The 26478-nt window shown below is 49.4% G+C and overlaps 1 protein-coding gene across 1 annotated transcript in view; it reads right to left on the minus strand.

The window, feature by feature from the left end:
* ADAMTS2 (ADAM metallopeptidase with thrombospondin type 1 motif 2) overlaps positions 1-26478 on the minus strand; it is a 248372-nt gene that overhangs the window by 85603 nt on the left and 136291 nt on the right. Inside the window, exon 5 of the mRNA XM_080674404.1 lies at positions 4956-5039. Within this exon, the coding sequence (XP_080530530.1) occupies positions 4956-5039 (84 nt within the window). The remainder of the gene's footprint in view (positions 1-4955; positions 5040-26478) is intronic.

Here is a 26478-nt window from a genome sequence, read left to right on the forward strand (position 1 = left end):
GCATATTTCCACAGTGAAGTCTCTGAGGAATTTTGCTGTCAGGAATACCTGTTTTACTTTGTTTTGTAAACATTTTTCAGACGTAAGCAATTGATCATGGAACCCCTCTATTTCCTATGAACATCCTAAGAATGAGCTACGCAGAACACTTTTAGAGACATTTGATTATTTTTCTACCTTTAAACATGTTGGTTGTCATGTTCCCATCTGTTCCCATCTGTGCACAACATCCCCTAATGGGCTTCATAGTGACTAGTTTTCAGATTTTTAAAAAATCAAGAGATACCTTCTCAGCTCCCATGGAGCATTCAGGCCCCTTGCTCTGCCAGTGCCTTCTGTGGCCAGGGCTTTCTCAGACCCCCCCAACTTGGCATGCTTCCCTTGCACTGCTCTAGTGGTCGGCAAACTCATTAGTCAACAGAGCCAAATATCAACTGTACAACGACTGAAATTTCTTTTGAGAGCAGAAAATCGACTTCTGCGCATGGGCCATGAAGTTTTAATCACACCGTACGTGCACGCCCGCACATGGTATTTTGTGGAAGAGCCACGCTCAAGGGGCCAAAGAGCCGCAGTTTGCCGACCACTGCACTACTCCAATGCCTTCAAAAACCGCGCTCACCTCTGACACAGGGGTGCAGACCCCTCTGTCAGCCTCTCCCTAGCCATCCCCACTGGACTCATCGCCTTCTTCCCCACACCGTTTCTCATGGTCCGCATTGCCATCTACTTGGTGGCCCAAGGCAGAGACTCAGTGCCTCTCCACTTTCATCTACTTAGCACCCACACTTTCCTGATTTTGCCCCTCAAGTTCTCTTTTGTCTGCCCTCCTTTCTCCATCCCTGTGGCCATGGCCCCTGCACAGCCCGCCACAGTCCTCCCTTCAATGGTGCCTATATTCTCCTAAGCCACAGCCCCCCATCTACCTGTTCTGAACACAGGAGAAATGCAAATCAGGGTGCATACATTTTTACAAATTAGTGGTTTTTGTCCCCCCGCCCCCAGATAAATATGCAGAATTGGGATTGCTGGGTCATATGGTAATTCTATTTTTAGTTTTTTGAGGAATTCCCTTCTATTTTCCACAGTGGCTGCACCTGTCTGCAGTCCCACAACAGTGCACAGGGGTTCCCTTTTCTCCACATCCTCACCATATTATACTAAGCGAGATAAGTCAGACAGAGAAAGACACTGTATGGTTTCATTTATATAGAATATAAAAAAAAAACCCCAAAAACCAAACCAAACAAAAAGAGACTCATACAGAGACCAAAGGGATGGTTACCAGAAGGGAGATGTTAAAATAGCGAGGCTTTGTTCAGTTGAGTGACCAATACTGTGAAGGACTCAGACACTTTTCAAGCCGAGTAAGAGCCAACACAATGCCAGCACGGTAAGTAAGGAGCCTTGCCCAATTCCCAGGTTCTCTTTTAAATCAATATGGGAGCAACCTGGGAAACACCATGTGCCACCGGTGCCCACACCAATGAATGCTTCTCCCCTTTCTACTCCCAGGACCCCAAGTTTCCCATTCTTTGTCTCCAGTGGTAGAAAGAGATAGGGAGGGGATAGAACTGTGCCCATTCCAAAAGCCTGGGAATTCCTCAGACACAGGAGGGTCCTTGGGGAGGGGCCTCAGGCTGGGGCTGAAAGGGATGGAAGGACCAGATCTGGGGAGAGGAAGGAATTGGGGGAAGAGGGAACATGTTGATGGCTACTCCACTAGGGACAAGGGAGAGTCCAGAAGGACATTCCAAAGATCGCTGCCTGTGAATGGAGGCTGGGCTGGATTGCCAGGCATGGCTCTCCCCAGGCTTCCCTTCCCTGAGACTGTGTGTCTAGAGTGCATGGCCATCAGCCTGCATACCAGGCTGAGTACCTCTTGCAGCTCTCCTGGCCAGTCAATTGGTGAAGGAAGGTGTGCACAATGCCCCCAACTAGTCCCTAATGGGCTTCATAGTGACCAGGTGGGAGAAGGGCCAGGTGGAGCTCTCCCAGAGCTGCCCGTGCCCGTAGCTCCTGTGCTTTCTCTTCTGCCCACAGAAGCACCCAGGTGCAGGTTACATGATAACACACCCGCTTAGCTTGGCTTCCTCTCTTTTGTTTCTAGATTAAATATGCTGGAGGTTTGCCTTTTACAAGGCTCGATTCGTGATTGATTCTATCATTTCTATTTTCTAATTTATTGATATCTGCTTTTTCTGAATGATGTCTTTGGTTTTGCTTTCTTTAGGTTGTGGTTTGGGTTGTTCACATGTGTTCAAACTAACCTTGCATTCCTTCTCTCCTGTTCATCTTGGAAAGCACCTACGCAGAGGCCTGTGATCTGTAGTGCACTGTTCTTCTTTCTCCAAATACTCTCATTCTTCTTCCTAAGAGCTGGTTTTGATTTTCAAAGGAGTTGGATCTTCCATTTATGCATCCTTCTTCTTCCTCGTTTTGGGGCATTGAATCAGAGTCTAGAGCAGGGGTGGGCAAACTTTTTGACTCGAGGGCCACAATGGGTTCTTAAACTGGACCGGAGGGCCGGAACAAAAGCATGGATGGAGTGTTTGTGTGAACTAATATAAATTCAAAGTAAAGGAGTGGAGGGGAGAGCAAGAGAACCCTCCGCTCTTTCAGCTCCGTGGGCCAGATAGAACAGCCGAACGGGCCGGATCCGGCCCGCGGGCCATAGTTTGCCCACGGCTGGTAGAGCCTGGGCAGTTTTTTGCTGTATAAAAGTTGCCCAAGTTTTCTTTATGACCTAAAGTGCTTTTGTAATTTTTAAGTGTCCTATGATCCCTCAAAAAGAAAGCACAACTTCTTTATGTAGGGCAAGGGAAAATTATCTAACTACTAATTTAACTTCATTAAGTCTATCACTTGAAACTTTTATGCTTATTAAAATGTAACGTGTTAAAGGTCTTGATAAGGCATGAAAGACGACTGCAGGTAGGTTTTCACCAATCTCCTTGTTTTGATGGATGCTTTGGCAGATTCTATGCTCTCTGTGGGTCTGTGGCTGGTGCCCTTACTGTGGCTACTTCCCTCACTTTATTTATTTAATTTATTTTATTTATTTTTATTATTTTTTTTAAAAAAATATATTTTATTGATATTTCACAGAGAGGAAGGGAGAGGGATAGAGAGTTAGAAACATCGATGAGAGAGAAACATCAATCAGCTGCCTCCTGCACACCTCCCACTGGGGATGTGCCCGCAACCAAGGTACATGCCCTTGACCGGAATCGAACCCGGGACCCCTCAGTCCACAGGCTGACTCTCTATCCACTGAGCCAAACTGGTTTCAGCTATTTCCCTCACTTTAGAGAAACATGCTTCCCAGGGTAAGGAGGGTGGGTTCCAGTGCCCTATTTCTAGAATTCACTGTGCCAAATGAGCCCTTCATTGTCATTTTGATACTGCAAACCTTGTAAGTTGTGTGCAGTGGAATTTTATTTTTTGAGGCAGAGACTGTCTGTTTTCAAGTGGAGGAGTTAACAACCCTTCACCCAATGACTACACCTGAGGGGCTTGATCTTATTACAATTTTTTTAAAAATATTTTTATTGATTTCAGAGAGGAAGGGAGAGGGAGAGAGAGAGATAGAAACATCAATGATGAAAGAGAATCATTGATTGGCTGCCTCCCACATGCCCCCTACTGGGGATCAAGCACGCATCGCAGGCATGTGCCCTTGATCGGAATTGAACCTGAGACCCTTCAGTCCGCAGGCCGACACTCTATCCACTGAGCCAAGCCGGCTAGGGCTGATCTTATTACAATTTGATTTTCAGCATACTGAGTAAGGTTGACCAGGGACTCCAGAATTCAGTTGCCAGGGTCGGAAACCCAACTTCTCAGGAGTCAAATGCCTTTGGCCACTCACCCGGCACATCACTGTATTGCATTGAGCCTCAGTGTGCTTCTCTGTGAAATGGGGACCATCACAGCTCCCCCTCCCATCTGTCCTGGCATTAAGTTAATGTGTATAAAGTGCTTCTGAGCTGCCTGGTGCAAGCTCTTGCTCAGTCCCAGCTGGCAGGCACTACTGGCATTCTTTCCTCACATCTCTCCTTATCTTCCACCTCAGCTATCTGGGGCGGGGTTCTCTCTTTCAATGCACAAAACATGCATAGACCCATGCACATTGCTGGGAAAGGTAAATCCAAGTTTTACAGTGAGAAGAGGTAGGGAGGGCAGGATAGCCCTGTTGGGGCAGAGGGTGCGCAGTATGAGAAGAGGAGGGCACACGTTGAAGATAAGGGCAGGCGTCAAAATGAGTGGTGTGTTAACTGTGTTTCTGATGCCCTGATATCTGGGGCCTTGCTGACCCTGGAGGAACTGCCCTCCCAGGGTGAGTCATGTCCTAGAGATAGTCAAGGACTCACTATGGAGTGTGCTTCTCAAATCCAAACCAAGCAAGCAATCCAGAGTCCAGCCCAAGCACCTCCTCCTCAGGGTCTCACACTCTGGGCCACTATCCCCGGCCCTGATCAACCCAGGGTGAGGCACCAGACAACTAGAAACAGCTCTATACTGCACAGCTTGCTGAAATGATCCAAACCAGTCAATCCTGCTCCTGCTTACTGTGCCTCACCCATTCCTTCCTGCAGAAACCAGTGAAGGCTGTCATCCATGTTTTCCCCTCCCTCGTCTACCTACCGACTGACCCAGGTGCTTCCCTGTGTGGCCCTGCGTGGCAGGGTCTGTGGGTAATAAACCATCTTTTCCATGGCAGTCACCACACCAGGATAATAACAAAACCTACATTTGAAAATGAGGGGTGAGGGTGAAAGGGGAGCAGGACAGTGGGATGGCTCACAAGCTCCTTGTGTCTTAACAGAAAGTACAAGGCAGCCAGGAGAGGCAGACTTGTTGGGCAGACATAGATACTTTTAAAGAAGCCTGTGTCACACTGCGGGGCCCACCATTCCCCAGCACACGGGGCTCTGGCCTGGGTGCTCACTCACCTTCCCATAGCTGAGCAGGATTATCCGCACCAGGACCACATTGATGTGGGCCCCCAAGGACTCGTCATGGTAGATTTCATTGACCTGAAAGACAACCAGGGAGATGTCGTCAGCAGGAATCTCAGGCCCAAGGACAAGCCCTGGCTTTGCAAATGACATTACCACCCACCAGCCCCCAGGCCAGAACATGTGTACCCCCCACACTCCTTTCTCTTTTCCAGTTTATAACCCAGCATCACCACAACTTTAAATCCAGACCTTCCTTCCTTCTGTGCCACCTGCCTTGCAGCCACCATCCCTACCTGGATTGTGGCCACCCCCTCCTCAGTGCTCCCTCCTGCCAGCATGGGCATTCTCCACCTGGAGCCTGAACTTGGGCACTGACCCCTCTATTCGCACTAGCCTCTAACTGCATGTGGCCTTTCCTTCAAGGTGACCACAGGCTACAAACTCCAGAGGCATGGACAGTGCCAGGACTGTCACCAGTAGAAATCACTCTACAGTGGCTGCTGCTGGTTATGAAAAGCCCTCTGTGTTCATCACTATTTGGAAGGGGTTCAGTGTAGACCCACCACTTGATCTTATTTAATGTGTTGATAAAGAACAGACACTACTCTGTCACAAAGGTGCTTTATGGCCACAGTTAGCTAAATAGTAATAAGAAGGAAGAGAGCAAGGGAAGTCAGCCATTGTTAAGAACAGTCAGCAGGGGACACTGAGCATGTCTGCTTCACCAGGAAGCTACAGCCTCACACACACTGCAGGTGATCCCAGCATTGCCCCCCAAGGGTTAACACCCCCCCTTTCCCTCTTCTGGTATTAGTACTGGATTGTCTGGGAAGCAAAAGGAGACAAGGATATCCTCAATAGAAGTCAGAAGGCGCAGGGGGAGGAACTTGACCAAGAGGACTGTCAGTCTAACCTGGGAAAGGGATCATTGATGGGGGTAGACCCATCAGAAGTCTGTGAAAGCTTGGGAAGCTGATTGGTTATTTTGAAAAAGCTCCTGGTTCTGTGAATACATAATCTCAGGTGAAGAATCTCTCTCTCTCTCCCCCTCCCTCCCTTCCTCTCACTCTTTACGACTCACACTCCCCGCTTTCATTCGTTCTCGCCTTCCAGGAACATGCAACCATGCAGATCTAGTGGCCACTTGGGACCCATAGAAGACTGCGCAGGCTCCGGAGGAATATGAAGCAGAAACTCTGGACACTGGCCTTTGCCTTGCTGAAGATACGATTGGAGCAGAGGGGGATGGGATATTGAAAATCCAGTGGACGAAATGGGGCCACAAGCTAACCTGACTAGCTCAGGGAAGGCCTGCATGGCAGCCTTGCAAACTCAGAGACCTAAAGTCACCACAAAGGATGGTCTGAAATTAAAACGTTAACTAAAAGCAGTTTATGGTGTGTAGTCATGTCCTAGGCTGGTATCTTCCCTGACAAAGGTCAATCTTTACCTTAACCGAGCCTGTCTATTGCCTTTTTGCATCTACGATAACATATCCTTGGAATGTCAAAGTCATTTTCCTTTTTCCAGACCCTTCAAAGCACAGGCACCACTCTGCAGAGACCACAAATCCCCTCATTGTCACTGAGTTAACTGCTGACTGTTAACTATCCTGCACCCACCTAAGTGAAAAAGTATGTGTCTATAATTTTACTTTTTATACAATTCTAGGGGTTTTCCCACTTTGTTTTCTCCCACCTCCCTAATCTATCACCAATGAATTACATTTAACCCACTTATGTCTCCTCTTTTGATTGTACTGTAGGTGCAAAACTGCCATTCTCTGGAGCATTATCTCAATCCATCAAGGTTCTGTTTCTCAGCAATTGTTAGCAGTATGGCTCAAATAAACTCACAAAAATTCTTCACAGGTTTGAATGCTTCTTCATTAACACCAGGAGGGGGACCCCTTTGATTTGCATCACCAATAAACCCAGCCACACCGCAACCACCTATGCACGGATTTCTTGCAATGCTTTTCTCACGATCCGGGGAACAGCCTGATTCCCACCACCACCACCACTTTCTGTGCTCTGTTTTGATACCAGTGGCTCATATCATTGGCTTCCTTTGTATTGTATCACTGGTTTAAATACATGTTTTATTTTTTGCATTTAAAAACATTATTCCAAGCAGGTACCCATGGACTTCACCAGATGGCACAAGAAAGGTGAGGGGACCACACTCCCCACAGCACAGTGAGCATGACCTTCTGAAAATGCTGGTCAGGTTATCCCAGGTTCAGAGCTGACAGAGCCTTCCTTCCCCTTGGCCCCACCCCACACACTCTCAATATTCTGCCTGAAACAGCCCCTCACTGCCACCTCTTTTGCTGGCCGAGCAAACCCTCTCCTCCTGGCAGCCCAACCTCTGGTCAGTTGCTCTCAGAAGGGCCTCCCCAGGTCTGATCTGCTCCTCAGCAAACCCCCGTGTCCATGACTTCTCAAGCTCTGTGTCCCCCACAGCTGTGAGCTGCACAGGAACCTTTATTTTCCCTGCATGTCCCAGCAGCACACAGCAGGTGCTCAGAACTCTGAAGGAGTCGATCCCCTCAGGCCGTCACTTAGTGGAGAGGCATGACCTGGCAGTACACGCCTCCCTGTGTGTACTCCAAGCCCAGGGGCTGCTGATGGCCCTCTGTGAGGGCAGAGCCACTCCCCCGTCTCAGGCCAGCACTATACTGGCTCTGAACCCAAACTTTTACAGTCTCTATCTGAGCAATGATAATTGCTACCTGTAAGAGTAGAAAGACTCTTTGAGAAATCTGAGAGTTAACAAGGAAAATGAAATACTAATGGATCAAATACTTTCCTTCAGGGAAAGGGCAGCTGATAGACCTGCAGGAGAATATATGTCACCAGTACACGAGTCTGGAGAGGGTGGCTTGATAGGTGGAGCCCCGGAGGCTCTGCCAACTCATCCACACTTTGCCATCATCTCGGTAAAACAAGGTAAAAGTCCCTCCCTCACAGAGCTTCTGAGGACTACATTTCCACACACGAGAGAAGAAATGACTGTGAAAATGGTAAACTGCTGTATTTGTCACTGCCGGTAGCTCATATTGCCCTACAGGACCCCTGAGGTTCAGGGGCAGGGTGCAGAGCCCTGAAACACAGACATCCTTGCCCAGCTTCGGGTGTCAAACTAGATATGAATTTCAGTCCACAGAAAGACAAGAACCCTAAAAGCCAAGTTTTTCTTAAGAGAGAAAGTGTGTTTGTTTTTTTTCTTTTTTTTTTTTTCTTCAAAGCAGTTGCTTTATCCATCACCAGCAAAACTGGCCAATTTGGCTCCTAGAGTTAGACTGAGAGGCTTGGTGTAAAAATACAGAAGGCAGTGATACAGGGAGGTCCCTCTGCAGCTGGAGGGACAGAAAGGAGGGGTGGGGAGAGGCCAGGATGGCATAAAAACAGCCTTGATACTTGAGGAAATGATAGGAGGAAGAGCTTGAACCCCCGTCCCTGCCTGCTGGCTAGAATCTGGGGGATGGGTTCAAATTTTGGGGTGGCTTCAGAGAGCAGAAATGGAGTCATGAGCAACTTCAGCAGCAAGAAGCCTGCGAGGGCAGCCAAGCTCCCAGATATGTGTGGGATCCAGGGACAGTGAGGAGGATAGCTGGGGGACACAGCTAGGCCTCAGAGAGAGCCCAGGGTGCTGGCCTGCAGGAGCGGAGGATAGACCTCATTGCAGAGAGAGAATAAACCCTGAGGTGTGAGGCCTGGAAGGCCACTGCCCAGAGCAGAGCATGCTGGGACAAATGTGTGCAGATGCAGGGCAGCCGTGCCATGCACACACACCTACCCAGAGGGAGGAGAGACAAGTGACGAACTCATAGGTTGAAACCCCAACCCCCAATGTAATGGTGTGAGGAAGTGGGGCCTTTGGGAGGTGATTAGGATTAAATGAGGTCATGAGGGGGGACTCCTATGATGGGACTTTGGAAGTGGAAATGGGGCTCTTTCACAGGTTTGCAAGGAAAGCACTCTGGGAGACCCATGTCTAGGAGGTTGAGGCTTCATGGGGAGACTTATTGTAGAAGCAAAATCAAAGGACTGCCCCTGGGTTCCCAATGTCCCATCCCTATCTGCCCCGCCAGGGAAAAAGTCCAATCTTGTCTTTGTCAGCCCCATAAATAGGGCCAGTGCCCAGATATTTTTGTGCCATTTGTTCAGTCCATGTCTGTCCCCATTTGGCTAGCATAGTCTGCTTTCAGTTGTGAGTCCCCCGATGGGGCCACAGGCCTCAGGCGGCTGCTAGGGCCACATGGCTGCTATGCAGAAAGAACACGCTAATGAATGGGGCACACATGCATTAGAGAGAGAGAGAGAGAGAGAGAGAGAGAGAGAGAGAGAGAGAGAGAGAGAGCATCTTCGTTAGGCTGATTATATTATCTCAGACCTGGGAAGGACCAGTCACTTTTTAAAAATAACCAATCAACTTTCCAAGCTTTTGCAGGCTTGCGCTGGGCCTTCCCTCTAACAAATCCATTTCCTAGATCTTCCAAGGTTCTGTGTCCCTTGTCCAATTTGATCCCTTTCTCAGGCTAGACTGATAAGCCTTTATGGTCATCATCTTGGTTTCTACCACACATGCCTCATAGTAGAAGCACCTCCCCCTGTGCCATCTTGACTTCTACTGGGCATGTGCCCAGCAGAGGAATTTCTCCTGCTGTTTTTCATTCCTCCCTTGGTAATCTGGGACTTAGAGGTGCCCTGAGAAGTCTGTGAAGCTGTAGCTTCCTAGTGGAGCAAGCAGGCTCAGTATCCCATTTAGCTCCCCAGTTTATTAGGCTTAACAATGTCGGATTCCCTTTGCTTCCTTCCTTTATTAATATTTAATTACCTACGCTAACAGGATTAGTGCCATTATAAGAAGAGATGCTAGAAAGCTGTCTCTCTTCCTTTTTCTCTCTCTTTCTGCAATGTCTGCAAGCCAGGATGAGAGCTCTCCCCAGGAACTGAATTAGCTGGCTTCCAGCCTCCAAACTGTATGATGTAATTGGGGTTGGTTAAGCCACTCAATCTATGGTATTTTGTTACAGTGGTCAGAGCTGACTATGACAAGCACAGAGTCGAAGCTTAATTTCTGATCTGAGTCATACCCCTAACAGCTTTTAAATGGGAAAAGCCTAAGCCATCTCTCACGGGCCAGGTTACACTTTTCTTTCTATCCTATGATGAGGGCAGCATCAGTCATATGAACTAAAGAAAGTTGCATCATTTTCCCCCATGTTTGAGCTTTGGTGTGTAAATGTCCATCCTACCATACACATAACGCGCGCACCCCCCCCCCCCCCCCCCCCCGCCCAGTCCAATGACAGGCCTGTCCTAGGTTCTTAGTGGAAGTCTCAAACTTAAGCCTGGTGTCTCTCTCAGAGCCTATCTGCTGGGGTCCAGAATTGCATGGCCTGGCCTTGCCTTCTCCATAGTCCTTGGCAGGCAGAGAACTGTTGGCCCTACTGCATGCCTGGCACAGAGTTACCACGGAGGATTCAGCAGTGAACCAGCATGGCCCTCGGTCAGAAGGTGGAAAGGAAAACTTGAAAGTAAGAAAACCAGCTCCAAGAGCATGATGATATTAATGAGGGCTACAAGGAAAAGGTGGGGAACTAGAAGGCATATTAATGGGGAATCTGCCCTGTGGGTGAGATTTGTGGGCCTCCTAGGGACATGACATTTCATTTCAGAGCTGAGAAATAAAAAAGAGTAAGCAAAGCAGGGATGGTGCTCCTGCCAGAGGGAACAGTATGTGCAAATGTCCTGGGGTCAGAAGCAGTGAAGGTGTTGCTAGCAGAGGGGACTAGTAGGGGGAGAGACCCAGGAGAGAAGGTGGGAGAAGGCTCCTGAGGCCATTCAGGAGGTTTCCAACTCTACCCAAGGAGCAATGGACAATTCCGGGGCCTGGACACTGCATTTTGCAAAGATTATTCTGGCTCCTTTATGGAAAGTAGATTGAAGTGCCCATTGCCACAGTTGAGATGTGGGAGTGGGGGGTTGGATTTGGGATGAGTGGAGAGAAGGGACAGACACAGGAGTAACTTGGACTGGAATGGGGGGGAGCATATCCCCCACAGCCCTGTGATACTCAGGGTGCACTCAGCCCTGTCACCTCACTGAAAAAGCGAGGCAGTCCACCTTTGTTTTGCATGGAGCGGGGGAGGGAGAAAGGTCCTGGTGTTATTGCTCAGAGCCTCCCCAGAAAATGAGGGGCTTGGGGCTCCCTCAACACCCTGACAGCACTCTGAAGCCCATGCTCTGGCTGCACTTATCAGAGCTAGTCTGGGGTGAACCTTGAGGGCTCCTGCCCCTGCTATGCACGATGAGGCTCTGAGCTCATGTTCAGAATCCCTCTGGAAGACAGAAGGCCCACTTTGTTATCTGGAAGGAATCCAGGGCTGAGTGTCTGGAATTATCTCATTTTACTAGTGACCCGGTGCACAAAATTTGTGCACATTAAAAGGGGATTAGTTAGAGGAAATAATTTAATATTGCTATTTTCCCTTTCTCTATAATAGAAGTGTCAGAGATGAAAGAAAATTAGTAAAATGTATATGAAAACCTTCCTCCTGTCAGAGTCTGGGGCTCACCACGGGACCCAGAGTCAAGTCCCCGCCTACCCACATGCACCTCAAAATCGTGTGAGACCCAGACCCGGCTGGCCCCCCCGCATTGGGCTAGATACAGACCCGGCCAGTCCCACCCTTGTCAAGCCCTGACAGGCAGGGGGGCGTAGCCTCAGGTCCCCTGGCCCGGTGCCAGGACGGGGGGGTGTGCCTTGAGGTCTGCCGTAAAGCCACACCAGGTGGGAGACATGGCCTGTGATCCCCTGTCAAGCCCCGCTGGGTGGGGGGCATGGCCTGAGGTCCCCCGTCAAGCCCCACAAGGCAGAGGGGCACAGCCTCAGGTCCCCCTGCCCAGCACCGCAGGGGGGCATGGCCTGAGGTCCCCTGGCCTGGTGCTGGGGCGGGTGGAGCAGCCTGAGGTCCTCTAGCCCAGCACCAGTATGGGAAGTGCACCTTGAGGTCCCCTGTCAAGCCCTGCTGGGTGGGGGGCACAGCCTGAGATCCCCTGTCAAGCCCTGCCAGGTGGCGGACATGGCCTGAGGTCCCCTGTCAAGCCCCGCTGGGTGGGGGGCATGGCCTGAGGTCCCCCGTCAAGCCCCGCCAGGCAGGGGGGGGCACAGCCTCAGGTCCCCCTGTGCAGCACCAGTATGGGAAGCGCACCTTGAGGTCCCCTGTCAAGCCCTGCCGGGTGGGGGGCGCAGCCTGAGATCCTCTGTCAAGCCCCATGGGGGCGGGGGAGGGTATAGCCTCAGGTCCCTGCTGATTGCTTGTTAAGGATCCTTATGGGAACTTGGCCTCAGCTGTGGGTATAGCCATCTTTGTGATGGAGTGATGGTTAATTAGCATATTCCCTCTTTATTAGATAGGATGCTCTCAACAGCCCTTCGAGGCCAGGAGCAGAGGTGGTCAGCCCACCTGAGCGATGGAGAAGCTGAGGCTGGTCCCCACAGGGAGGGAGGAGATGCAGGGCTGGCCCTTCTAGTTCTTGGTCCAGACAGACCCTGCCCATCAGGGTCTCCTATTCTCCTGGCCCTGCCACTGAGCCTTAGCGTGGCCACTATCATCTCATGTCCTTCTTGGACACTGGGCATGTCTGACCCTGACTCCTGACTCAGAGCAGGAGGTAACCAGAACCCCAGGAACCCCCCGGTTCAGTTTAAAGCTCCTGGGGGCAGAGACCCACATTCAGCTGGGGGTGGGGGCAAGGTCACCAGAGCCCAATGAGTCAGGCTGCTGAGTGAGGGTCCAGCCTGGGAGGCTCTGTAATTAGGGCTGCCCATCAGTTGCCAGTTCCCATCAGCTGAGCTGGATGCCCTGACTCTGACCTTGGAGATGAACTGGGCCTCCTGGGCTGCTGAGGAGCTAGGCAGAGCACATCAGAATGTCCAGCAGAAAGCCAGGGAGGCCAGGCCCAGGTCAGGCTGGCATCCAAGCCTGCTCTCGAGACCCCTTCAGCCCTGCCCACCCTGGTAGGACTGCATGGTGGGGCTCCTTTCATTGATTTCTGCCATAGGAAGCCTCTGCCTCTTCCACACGGGGACCCAGCCGGCTGTGCCTTGGCCTCGCTCTGTGACACCCCCAGAGGCTGCTGGGCCTTTGGGTTGGCCCCCAACCTGATATCCATGTGGCCCCTGAGGTCAGGCCCCAGCAGCCTCCTCCCAGAGGGCAGGACCCCCATGGTGACCACTGGCCTGGGCAGAGTTCTTGCTCATTGGTGTGGTGTGACAGAGACCCCAAATTGGCAAAGAGGTTTCCCTTTGGTGCTGACTCCCAGTCCCCACACTGTGCTAGAGGGCCCACCACCCTTGTCCTCCACCGGCCTGAGGCGTGGCTCTGCCCTGACCCCCAGAGCCATGCCAGCTTTCTAGGGGGCTGTGAGATTGGCAGCTGCCTCCCTCTCCCCACAGGATGCTGCTCAGATGCTGTTGTGAAGCAGGAAGCCTTTGGCGCCCCCATGGGCATGTAAACCACTGGGAATAATGTGTAAAATCCTCAGTAAAACACTCCCATCCTTAATAGGGACACAGATACAACATTTCTGCTAAGCAAAGAGCTGATAGATATGGAAAAAGGAGAGACCGAAGACAGGGGTTGGTCTCCAAACCGCTCCTTCAGATCTTTCCTCCTCCCTGTACCCCCATCTAACCTCCAAAGTAGGCATGCAGGTAGAAGGGCTCTGGAGTGCCTTCCCACCTCCTGTCCTGCTCACATGGCCCACACACCATTCTTTACCACTCAGTCACCATTTAGAGCAGATTTGACCTCCTTCCTCTGCCTGAAACCCTCAAGGGCTCTCCAGTGCCTCCAGGAACAGGCTCTTGAAGGCCCCTGCTAGGCTGGCTTGGCTGGCTTCTCTGTGATCCATTTCAGCTACCTTGTTCCAACAACTCTCAGTCCCAATAGCTCTGCCTTCTTGAAGCCTGGCTGTCTCTCCTGCTGCTTGCGCAAAGGCTTAGGCCTGGAATTCCTTCCCCTCTCCTCCAGCCCCTGAATTCTTGAAATATCTGAAGAGCATTTAAAGAAACAAAGTCAAAGTAATAAATGCATTTCAAAGGAGCAGGGCAGTTACTCCCTGTTTAACCTTGTACCCCCACCCCAAGGCCCTCCCATTGCAACTGGAATGAAGTCAAATGCTGCTTCCTCTTCTCAGATTGGACCGGTCTGGCCTAGGTTTCTTGCACAGGAAGCTCGTCCCCACCTCAGAGCCTTGGCACTTGCTGTGCCCTCTGGCTTTTCATGTTCCTTCCCCAGCATTAACTGTCCCTGCTCAAAGCAAGCCCCTAAAACACCCACTAAAGTAGTTGCTCCCAGACTTGACTGTTATTTGATACAGGAGGCACCTTTCTTCCTTGCTCACTGCTGTGTCGCCAGCGGTGTCAAGCACATAGTGGGTGGGCAGTAAAGAGTGTTAAATAAATGAATGAGTAGATAACTTTAGAGAATGTAGACTGATAGGAGATGGGTAAGATGTGTGATAGCAGTGAGCCCAGGATGCCCTATAGTGACATAGGCCTCCAGTAAGTGCCCAAGTGCCCCAAGTGCCCACCCCCACTCTGCCTTCCCTGAGGCCTCTGTGCTAGGTTCTCCTCAGCCCAGAGCGCAGGGGCAGGGAGGCTGGAACATGTCCTTGAGCCCTGCCTGAGAAATTGATCCAGGAATCTTTAAACCGTGGGGGAAAATGTTCAAAGCGGCAGCCTTTCTCTGCATGGAGAGAGGCCAAAGACTCTCTTGTTGGGGAAAATACATTGTAATGCACCTTTTGCTTATTGAAAGACACAGCCAAGTTTCTGTTCTGGAATAAGCAATAAGGCAGGACTGGCTCTGCATGACAATGTGAAAGTTTGCCTTCTTTGTGGAAGAGTTCTACCCTGGGCAGCTGTCAGCCCTGGCTCCCTGACCAGAGCTCTGGACCCAGCTTGGAGGGAGGGCCCCTTGCAGGGAGACCACAGACACTCTCCCCACCCCACCAGTCTCAGAGCCCGTGGGCACGATCTCCAGCCCTGAGAGATGATCTCTGTCACCTGTAGCCAACAGGACACAACCATGTCATTGAAAGCAATGATTTTTCATTCCTCCTGTAATTCTTTTTTCTGCTGTCCTACCACCATTTCCACCCACGGAGAGAGAGACGGCAATGACCTCATGAGGGTGGGAGCCATGGCTCATGAGAAGTCCCCCGGGACAGGAATAGGGGTAGAGAAAGCATCCTGGTTGACCAAGGAGGTCTGAGGAGGTGGCAGAGCAGAGGCAGGAAGTTAGACCCGGGGTTATGGCCCGCCCCCCGGCCCCCCGCTGTTGCTCCCCACATAACTTTAGGGTCAAACAGACCCCGAGGGCTATGGGCTCTGCTTCCCACCTGGATCCTAAGATGAGACCACACAGCAAGAGCAGAGTCCACTCCCTCTGTGGCACTACGTGCAGGTGAGAAAGGGATGGACTCCTGTCAGTGAACAGACCCAGAAGTAGTCTGGCTCCCAGGCCCAGAGGGGTTGGGCGGGGAGGGGTCCAGAAGCTACCAGCTGGTTGGGGGTGGAGGTAGCTGGCCTGGCACGGGGAGAGGCTGTGGACAGATACCCATGGCACTAGACCTGAACTGGGACCAGCCAGCACACCTGAGCAGCCCAGGCAAAGAGCGGAAGCTAGACCTGCTCACTTCCACCCCTAGCAAAAATGGTGAGGATTCAGGCCAGCCACCCCACTGCCACCAGGGCCCCAGGGGTCCCCAAGTGATGAGGAGACCCTGCCCAGCTGGTGAATGCCCAGAAGAGAATGAGGAAACCATGACAATTCAGATGGTCACCTGTGCCCTCGCACAGGCAGGAGGCTCAATTCGGGGCTCCCAGCAAAATTCAGAAGCCTCTGTGCAGCCCTCCTTGCAGCTCTCCAGCTCACTGCCCAGACTCTGCTGTGAGCACATCCCTTTGGGAGTGAAAGCGTGTAGTGGACACAGCAGAAAATGGATTGGTCCTTCCGTACCAGCCACATGGCCAGCTCGGAGCAGGCATCTGAAGTGTGGAGCAAGGGGACCAATGCAGAGGAGAAGATGGGCGAGCGCACTGCTGCAAAGGGCGCCCACACCAAAGGGAGAGGGCTGAGCTCACGGAGGCACAACACTCCCGCAGACCATTTCTGGGTATGAAAGGCCATGGGGAGCCCATAGGCCCTGGTCAGAACCAGGCTGCTGTGTGCTGCGTGTGGGGACAGTGTCGGGGACTCACTATGCTAACACAGATGCTGCTCCCTCCAGGCCATCCCTCTGCCGTGCCAGCCAGTCTCAAGTCTTCTCATTTGTTAGATTGTTACCTGCCCCTCCTTCCACCACACCTGTGCTCCTGTGAACTGGGGCCTTTCTGCAACCTCAGTGCCGAGACTCTGGCTGGCCCCCAAAGCTCCCCACCCACTCACCCCATCTAGTCAGCCTGGTCCTTCAGAGGTCTCCCTGTCCCAAATCCCCGAGCCTGTCACACTCCAGGCCTCCCACTCCAGGGACCCGCTGAGGGTGTGACAGCTCTGCATGGAATGGCACCAAGTCTACTGTCAAAACCAGCTTGGGTTCACCTCCACTGTCACCTGCTCCCCTGCCCAGCATAGGCACTGGCCACGGGGCTACCACAGCCCTTATCCTTGCTGCCCTAAGGCAGGCAAGTGTGTCCCCATGAGAGTCATGCATCTCAGTCCAAGAGCTGGCTGACTGGGCAAATGTCACAGACACAAAGGAATGACTGTAGCACATCACTTGTCAGCTCTGACCTTGCCAGACCTGTGCCAGGCACCTCCCCGCATTGTGAACTGTCACCTCTGACACCCTGCCAGGGAGCATTATGACACCTGTTTCACCAGTGAGGAAACGTGACTCAGAAAAATTGAGAAGCTTGCTCATATGAGCATGAGTGGAAATCGGGACAAAGGCTTTGGAAGGCAACTTGGGAAACCAGCTGCGATTAGTCATTCGCCCCGTGACTCAGCTTTTCAAACGTCCAGCTTCTGTGATGCAGAAAAGCCTTGGGCATAAGAAGGAAAGGAAAAGGACACTCAGGCTACTGGGACTTCTTTTCCACGGGCAGGAGGAGTCTATTTTTTCACGGCAGTCTCTGGGGCCATAATCACTTTAGGGAATTCATTTACTCACTTATTCATTCAAAAGATGTTCAATTAACACCTACTATGTGCTGGGCCTTTGGCCAGGTAGTGAACATGCAAATCAGCTAAGTGGACTCCTAGAACCTCACATTAAACTTGGGGCTCCTTGTGTGATTCCCTAACCCTTCCAAAATACACACTGGCAAGCCCCCCCCCCCCCCCCCACCTCCCAGCAGGGGAGCAGGATCCCAGGGTCTCTGGATTGCACCTCAGCACTGGGTGCAGCAGGAATGACAGCCCACACCAGCCCAGACTATAGCTCCAGGCTATGACACACTCCCAGCTTTTCTGGACCAGCTGTTACCGCCTTGCTGGAGTCTGCATGAGACAAGCTCCACAGCTGCCTCAAGCTGTCACTGAGGAGTGTGGACATCTTGCCCTCCTGGTCCACGGGGACTCTAACACCCACTTTGACAACCAACAGCTCCCTGAGGGAAGCCAAGGACAGGCTGCTCTGAGGCTTCCTTATCAGGAGGCCTCCCCCAGGGGCAGGGAGGTGGGGGGCGTGGAGGGAGGTAGAGGCAGAGGCAAGCACTGCCCTGGCACCCCCATCAGGACCTTCTCCATCTTTGTTGTCATCAATGGGGGGCCATGGTTGACCCTATCACCACTGGAATGGGCTCCATGCAGGCAGGACCCTAGGCTCACTCAGCACATTTCCAGCACCTATAGACTGTCTAGCACGTAGTAGGTGCTCTATAGACATATGCTGAATGAACAAGGGACAGAGTGGGTTTCTGAAACTTAAAACAGGAAGACAGCATGGGTGGATAAGCCAAGGAGAAAACCAGAAGAGTCACAGAACCGGGTAGAAAGGAAACTGGCATGTGGGCCAGTGTCATCAAATGCTGTTGGGGAGGTCAGAGAGGTTAAGGTGAGAACACACTTTAGAGCAGGCTTCTGCAGGGATTCAGGGCTGCTTGTTCTTCAGGCTGGACCAGTGGGGAGAGGATGTCACCTGGGCCAGGTCCCTGAGGAGGATCTGCCTTTCCACAGGGACAGAAATCCCACCTTCCATGCCCGAATCATGCCACCATCCTCTCTGAGCCTCGATGGTCTTGTCCAGGAAAGGGAATCTCGCAGGGCCACTGGGACAACATAGAGACATCACACAAGTGCCTCCTTGCACAGGGCCAGCATGTGTGAACTAGGGCTCCTCAGGCACTGGGTAGAGGCATTTCTGATAATAGAAGGCATAAACCCCAAACTCCTGAAGATAGATGTTTCTAAGACGCAAAACCAACCTATCACTCCCTCATAGTAATATTGCCGTGGATCCCAGGCCCCTTAGCCCGTCATAGAAGGCTTTGTCAACCTCATGTCCTGCCTTTCCTCCAGCATCCTACACTCCAGTGGGCTCAAGCATGCACAGTGATGTAGTGATGCCACTGGGCCTTAGCATGTGCCATTCTTCCACCTGCAGCAGCACCAACACACTCCAAGCTCTTCCCCAGGCTAGCCCCTGCCTCTATGTTAGGGGCACTCTTCCCTGTCACCCCGTAGTGCCCTGTATTTTTTGTGATTAGTATGCATGTTAACCAGGGTATAATTACTCGTTCCTTGCCCTGCTCCCCAATCCTCCCATGCTCCAAGCTCTCTGAGCACAGGGACATGACTGTTCAGTCCTGTACACAGAGTCCCGAATAGGGCCAATTTAGAGCAGGCGTTCAGAGTGTGCTCATGAACTAATATGGGAGCAGGGATGGCCCACATTTGTGGGACACTCTCCATGCGCCCAGCATTCTGGTAAGCATTTTTCTGGTGTTTAACTTGAGTCATTCTCACAACAGCCCCGGGAGGTACATAATTGTCCCATCACAGGACACAGCTAGGCAGGCAACTGCCTCCTTTCTTCTAAGCCAGAAGGAACAATCCACTCACTGACTGGCCAGACTTGCCCACAGTTGTGTTCTGATTCACTTGTATAGTGTGAGGTCTTAATTTCAATTTGCTGACATTAACAAATAATTAGATTTCCTATAAAAGTTGGATTTCCAGCCTCTCATGGAAAAAAGAGCTGGCAACACAGGGCCTGCTTATTCCTACATAAGTGAGTGGGACACAGGAAGGGATCTCCAGACATAGTGTCTCCAGTCAGTCCCCCAATCCCCACCACTCCGTATTGCCCACAGCCACCCTAGCCCCTGACTACGCCTCCTTCCTGGCTCCCACCAACATCTGAGAGTGCTGCCCTTTTATAAGTAGTGTAGCAACCTCACACTCTGGCCCTGCCAGCCCTATCTCCTGGTGGCATACAGGGACAGGCACAAGGAGCAGGGACAGTGCTGGCACACCTTGTTGGGACCCATGGTATCAGCAGACCCTGGGACCTGGGGTGCTGTGTGTGGCAATGGAACTTCTGCTCCCTGTCCTCTTCTCCTGTGCCATGGCCAGGCCCAAACTCAAGTGTGTCCCCTTGTCCAGGAGCTCTGTCTGATTCCCTTCAACTTAAGGGAACCAAGGGTTAGTGTCCAGATTCAGAGATGTTTTTCTCTTTACCAGAAACCAGAGCCAGAGACACGTGAATAGGACTTGGGGTTGTGCCTCCCTCTGGCTGGGTTGGAGCTCTGTGGCCAGTTTCCGAGATACGCCCCTCCCCAAGACCAGCAGAAAACATTCCTGCCCCTCATCCCCACCCCGGCTGCTCACCACATGGCCCCAACATTCCTGGAAGCTGGTGAGAAATGAAGCCCATATGCCTCTGATTGTTTGCAAACCCTGGCAAAGCTTTGGTAAACCCAGGCCAACTACTGGATTAAATTAGAAAAGAAAAGAGGAAAAAAATCTGAATCCTGGCAAAGAGAGAAACCATTCATTCAACAAACATTGTTTAAGAACATACTGTACAAAGGACTGTTTCCATGCTCAGGGGAGTCTGAGGGTATAGCCTCGGCTCTGAAAGCTCAGGCTCTTGGGATCCCATGTTCTTTGTGGGCCTAAGGAGCATCTATCCTCAGCAGGAGAAATGCCTTGGGGACTCGAGGGTTAACACAGCTGGGAGAGAGAGCTCTCCTGCCCAGAAATCTGCTTCTCCTGTTCCATTATTTAAAAATGGATATTAAGATCAGCTCATTCAATTGCTTTGAAAAGAATCCTCAAAGTGACCTCACAGGTGCACTAAGTTGGCAAGGCTGAGGTGGAGGTGGGTTGGGCTGGGGTCTGAGCAGGGAGAGGGTGAAGCTTGGCTTAAGTGCAAGGTCCCTGCAATGGCCTTGAGCAAAGGGCTGCTCCAGCTGCAGGGGCTGGGAAGAGCTGAAGAGGGCAAAAGGAAGCTTATCTCCTGGGACCACCTCTTGTCAGGGACTATACCAGCCTTTATGGACCCTCAGAGTGTTTGGGAGGTTTAAAATTGAGGAAGCCAAGTTCAGAGCAAGGCAGGAACTTTGCCAGGTGGGTAAAAGCCAGGATTAGAATTCAGCTGGTTCTGACTTCAAAGCTGGTCCTCAAGCTATGCCAAGTGCTCTCTTAACATGGACACCCAAGGGCACTGATGCAATGGGATGAAAATGCAATTTCTGGAGGGCTGGGGCCACAGCTCAAGGAGGACACTAAATGAGTAGATGTCTTCAGGACCTGATAGCAAATATTTCTTTAACATCAGGTAGTGACTACTTTTAGCTTTATTGGCCACATTGTTCCTGCCCAGCTATTCCATTCCACCACCACATGAATGAGCTAAGACATGAATGAGTGGGTGTGGCTGCATGCCAATAAAAGTTTATTTATGCAAATGGGTGGTGGCCCAAATTTGGCCCTTGGGCTGTAGTTTTGGCAGCCCTGTTTAGAATCTCAAGTGTATCTTGAAAAATACATGTGAATAGTGACATGTCTAAGTTTACTTTAATGTAACATTGATGTTTTAAAATGCTTGCTGTCCAAAAGAAGTGGCACTTTGAGGAAGACACCTCACCTCTGTTCTGCGACCTCAGAGGCTTCTGGCAGGCCTCCTGAGAGTATGAGATCCAAAGAGCAAAGGACAATCACAGGCCACCTTCAGGGGTGGGCTTCCTTCTACAAGCACAGCTTGCTAGCAGCTCATCCTGGCAGTTTGGGGGTCTCAGTGGACAGTGAGATCCAAAGCAACACACCTAACCCTCTGGTTTCTCATGGAAGAGTAGGATTGAAATTAGTGCTTCAGTTAAATGCTATAAAGCCATATAGAAAGCACTGATTTGGGCCCAAAATTTGTACTTCTTGAAATCTTGGTGCAAAGAGATTTTACTTTTAAAAATACATATGCAAATGTTACTTTAATAATTGCTCCAGAGAAAGATTTGAACATGGCGGCTGACAGGATAGCAGAGAGGAAGAGAGTGTGAATGAGCAAAGGAGAAAGAGGGGGGTGGTGTGGACATGTGTGGTGTTTGTGGGAGGGAGTGAGGGACATGTAGACAACATCACAGGAGTCCTGGGGACTGGCAGATTGGGCTCTCCGAGACAGGGAGCCCCTGCTACCACTGCAGGCACTCCCAGGATGGCACAGTTTTAGCGTGGAACCCAAGCCATCTTGTAGAGGGCAGTAACGGAGGCCAGAAGTGCAGCTACACAAACACCCAGACCGACCTCGGACACCACCCCCGGACCTGTGCAGGGAGCTTCTTGTAGCCATAACCCGTGTGGAACCACCACCATGCCCCGGCAGTGAGCAGTGTGGTATCACGCCATGGGTCCCAGACATCTGCAGTGAGTGCAGCCAGAGAGACATCCCAAATTGCGCCTCCTTGCCAGAGACAAAATCCAGCAACCCAAGATCCCATGCTACAAGCTGCTGCACTGTGAGTGCAAGCCAGGGGTATCTCACTCTTGACCATCCCAGTACAGAGCTGCAGACCAGTGTGTGCTCTGCCCCCGGGCATAGTCTTCTAGCTGGCAAGGGCTCCCACCCCCAGCACCAACAGTGCCTTTGGGCTGGCATAGGATCTGCCCCCAGCACAGACAGAACTATCACCCAGCATGCACCCTACCCCCTGGCCCACGTCAGAGCTGCTGGTATGACCTAGTGTGCCCAGCCAAAGGTCACAGAATCATGCTGCTTGTGTGCTGCCAGAGGGTACTAGGGCACCATCCTGCCTTGGGTATCAGGGCTGCACAGTGAATTGCATGCTAGAGGACTCTAGGCCTTCATAGGGAGTTGCCCCTGCCAACTCTGAGAAACTGAAGTGGACAACTGAGGGACCAGAACCATGGGAGAAGGGGGTACAACTCAGAGCAAAGACAATAAAAGTGGAATTCAAGGCAGACCCAGCATTCTGTTTAGTGAGTCCTGGATCATTGAACTGCTAGGGGCTTCAACCCCTTGGATCCCAAGCAGGGAGCCCAGGGCAAGAAAGAGACAGCAAAAACAGGGAGACAAAGAAACAAACCCCAAAGGAAAGAAAAGGAAGAATCTCCAGAAAAGGGACTAAATGAAATAGAGGCAAGCAATATGTAACAGAAAGAATTCAGAGTAAAGGTCATACAGTTCCTAAACCAGCTGGATGAGAAATTTACCAACATATATAAGAAGCAAGAGGAATTGAAGAATGATATAGCTACAATAAAAAACACAATGTAGTGTTTCAACAGTAGACTAGAATGGAGGACAGAATCAGCAAGTTAGAAGACAGGGTAGAAAAACACACCTAATCTGAACAGCAATTGAGAAAAAAATTAGAAAGCAGGAGGAGAGCTCAAGGGAGCTTTGGGACAACATGAAACAAAGCAATATCTGTATAATAGGGTGCCAGAGGACAAGAAGAGGAGCAAGGATTAGGAAACCTAATAGAAGAAATAATGATAGAAAACTTCCCTGCCTTGGGGAAAAAAAAAGTCACACAAGCACAGAGAGTCCCAAACAAGATGAACTCAAAAGATGCACAACAAGACATGTTGTAATAACAATGGCAAATGTTAATGACAAAGAGAGAATCTTAAAGACTGCAAGAGAGAGAGACAGAGAGTTACCTACAAAGTATCTCCCATTAGATTATCAAATGATTTCTCAACAGAAACACATCAGGCCAGAAAGTAATGGAATGAAGTATACAAAGTAAAGCAAGGGACTGAATCCAAGAATACTCTGTCCAGCAAGGCTATCATTCAAAATTGAAGGGGAAATCAGGAATTTCACAGACAAAAAAAGGCTAAGGGGGTTTATTGCTACCAAGCCAGTAATGCAATAAATGCTAAAGGGACTATAATAAAAAGAAAAAATAGAAAGGGAAGAAGGAACTCAGGCATAAAGAATAAAAATGGCTACAAACAATAATAACTTTAATCATAAATGGATTAAATGATCCAATCAAAAGATATCAGGTGGCTGAATGGATAAGAAAACATGACTCATATATATGCTGTCTACAAGAGACCCACCTCAGAACAAGGGACTCAAAGAGAATGAAACTGAAAGGATAAGAAAATATATTTTTAGGCAAATGGAAATGAAAAAAAAAGCTGGGATAGCAATATTTATATCTGACAAAACAGACCTCAAAGTGAAGGCCATAACAAGAGATAAGGAAGGCCACTTCATAATACTAAAGGGATCAATACAACAAGAGGATATAGCTTTGGTAAAAATATATGCACCAAGTGCAAGAACACTCACATACATAAAAACCTTCTGGAAGATATCAAGGGAGAGATCAACAGCAATAAAATCATAGTAGGGGACTTTATTACCCCATTGACATCACTGGATAAATCCTCTAGACAAAAAAATCAACAAAGAAACAGCAATCCTAAATGACTCACTAGATCATATGGAATTAATTGACATCTTCAGAACATTTCACCCCAAAGCTACGGAATGTACATTCTTCTCAAGTGCACATGGGACATTTTCAAAGATAGACCACATATTAGGACACAGCCTAAGTCTCTTCAAATTCAGGAAGATAGAAATAATATCAAGCATCTTCTCAGATCACAATGGCATAAAATTAGAAATCAACTACAATAAAATACCAAACACTTGGAGGCTAAATAGCATGCTATTAAATAATGATTGGGTTACCAAAGAGATCAAAGAAGAAATAAAAAACATCCTGGAAACGAATGACAATAAAAACACAACAATCCCAAATCTATGGGACACAGTGAAAGCAGTCCTGAGAGGGAAGTTCATAGCATTACAGGCCTACCTAAAAAATAAACCCAAGAAAAACTGGTAATAAATTATCTAACCCTACAACTTAAAAATTAGAAGGAAAGCAACAAGAAAAGCCCAGAGAAAGCAGAAGGAAGAAAATAATAAAGATCAGCGCAGAAATAAATGACATAGAAACCAAAAAAGAAAAAAATACAAAAGATCAATAAAATCAAGAGCTGGTACTTTGAAAAGTTAAACAAAATTGATGAACCTCTAGCCAGGCTCACCAAGAATCAAAGAGAGAGGACCCAAATAAACAAAAGTAGAAATGAAAGAGGTGAAGTAACAACTGACACCACAAACATACAAAGGATTGTAAAAAAAAAATACTATGAACAACCCCATTCCAACAAACAGGACAACCTAGACGAAATGGACATATTCCTAGAAAAATACAATCTTCCAAAACTCAATCAGAAAGAATAAAAAAATCTGAATAGGTCGATATCTATGTAGCAAATTGATGCAGTAATAAAAAAACTTCTAGTAAACAAAAGTTCTGCACTGGATGGCTTCACAGGGGAGTTTTACCAAACATTCAAAGAAGAATTAAAACCTACCCTCCTCAGACTATTCCAAAAAATACAAGAGGAAGGAACACTTCAAAGCTCTTTCTATGAAGCCAGCATTACCCTAATCCCCAAACCAGATAAAGGCACTACAAAGAAAGAGAATTACAGGCTAATATCCCTGATGAACATATATGCTAAAATACTCAACAAAATATTAGCAAATAGGATCCAGCATTACATTAGAAAGATCATATACCATGACCAAGTGGAATTTATTCCAGGGATGCAAGGCTGGTATAATATTCACAAATTAATAAATGTGATACATCACATAAACAAATTGAGAGACAAACATCACATAATTATATAAATTGATGCAGAAAAAGCATTTGACAAAATCCAACACCCTTTCTTAATAAAAACTCTCAGCAAAGTGGGAACAGAGGGATCATACCTCAACATGATAAAGGCCATATATGACACACCTATAGCCAACATCATACTCAATGGGCAAAAACTAAAACCATTTTCCCTAAGAACAGGAACATGATAGGGATGCCCACTTTCACCACTCCTGTTTGACATAGTATTGGAAAAGCTAGCCATAGTGATCAGACAAGAAAAAGAAGTAAAAGGCATCCAAATTAGAAACAAAGAAGTAAAACTGTTATTATTCGCAGATGACATGAGTCATTGTGGCCCAAAGTTCCTTTCAAGATGCATAGGAAACCCTAGAGACTCCATCATAAAACTACTAGACTTAATAAATGAATTTGGCAATGTAGCAGGATATAAAATTAACACTCAGAAATCTATGGCTTTTTTATTCATCAATAATAAACTCACAGAAAGAGAAACTAAAAAAAAAAAATCCCATTTACCATTGCAACAAAAATTAAGATAACTAGGAATAAACTTAACTAAGGAGGTAAAAGACCTGTACTTGGAAAACCATAGGATGTTGAAAAAAAGAGATAGAGGAAGACATGAACAAATGGAAGAATATAATGTGCTCATGGATTGGTAGAATCAACTTCATTAAAATGTCTATACTACCCAAAGCAATCTATAGATTCAATGCAATCCCCATTAAAATACTCATGGCATATTTCACAGACCTAGAACAAACTCTCTAAAAATTCATCCTATATAATAAAAGGCTAATATGCAAATAGACCAAATGGCAGAACAACCAAACAACTGAACAACTGGACACTATGGTGTGCGCTGACCACCAGGGGATGCACATGGAACATAACGGGCGTCGGCAGCAGGCGGCAGAGCGCAGAACATGGCAGGTGTCAGCTGCGGTGGAATGGTGGAGCAGGTGAGTGAGGATGCCAGACCAAGGCGGGGAGCCAGTCACTGTCATTGGGGTAAGCTTCTGGTAGTTACTGAAAATTCTTTGCTCCCGTGCGCCGCGGTCCTGCCTGGCACTCGCACCTGCTGCTGGTGCCAGCCCCACTTACAACCGCTGCCAGCACCTGGCACTGGCCCCGATTGCCCCTGAGGGCTTCTCCACCTCCCCCTGCTCCTGAGGGGCGATTGGGATTGGCAGCCACCTCTCACACCTGCTGCCGGGGCTGGCCGTGCTTGCACCCGCAGCTGGCACCAAGAGCCGCCACTCACACCCGCTGCTGGTGCCCGGCACCAGTCCCAATTGCTCTGCAC

The sequence above is a fragment of the Plecotus auritus genome, assembly GCF_963455305.1.
Source record: "Plecotus auritus genome assembly, chromosome: 6".
NCBI lineage: Eukaryota > Metazoa > Chordata > Mammalia > Chiroptera > Vespertilionidae > Plecotus > Plecotus auritus.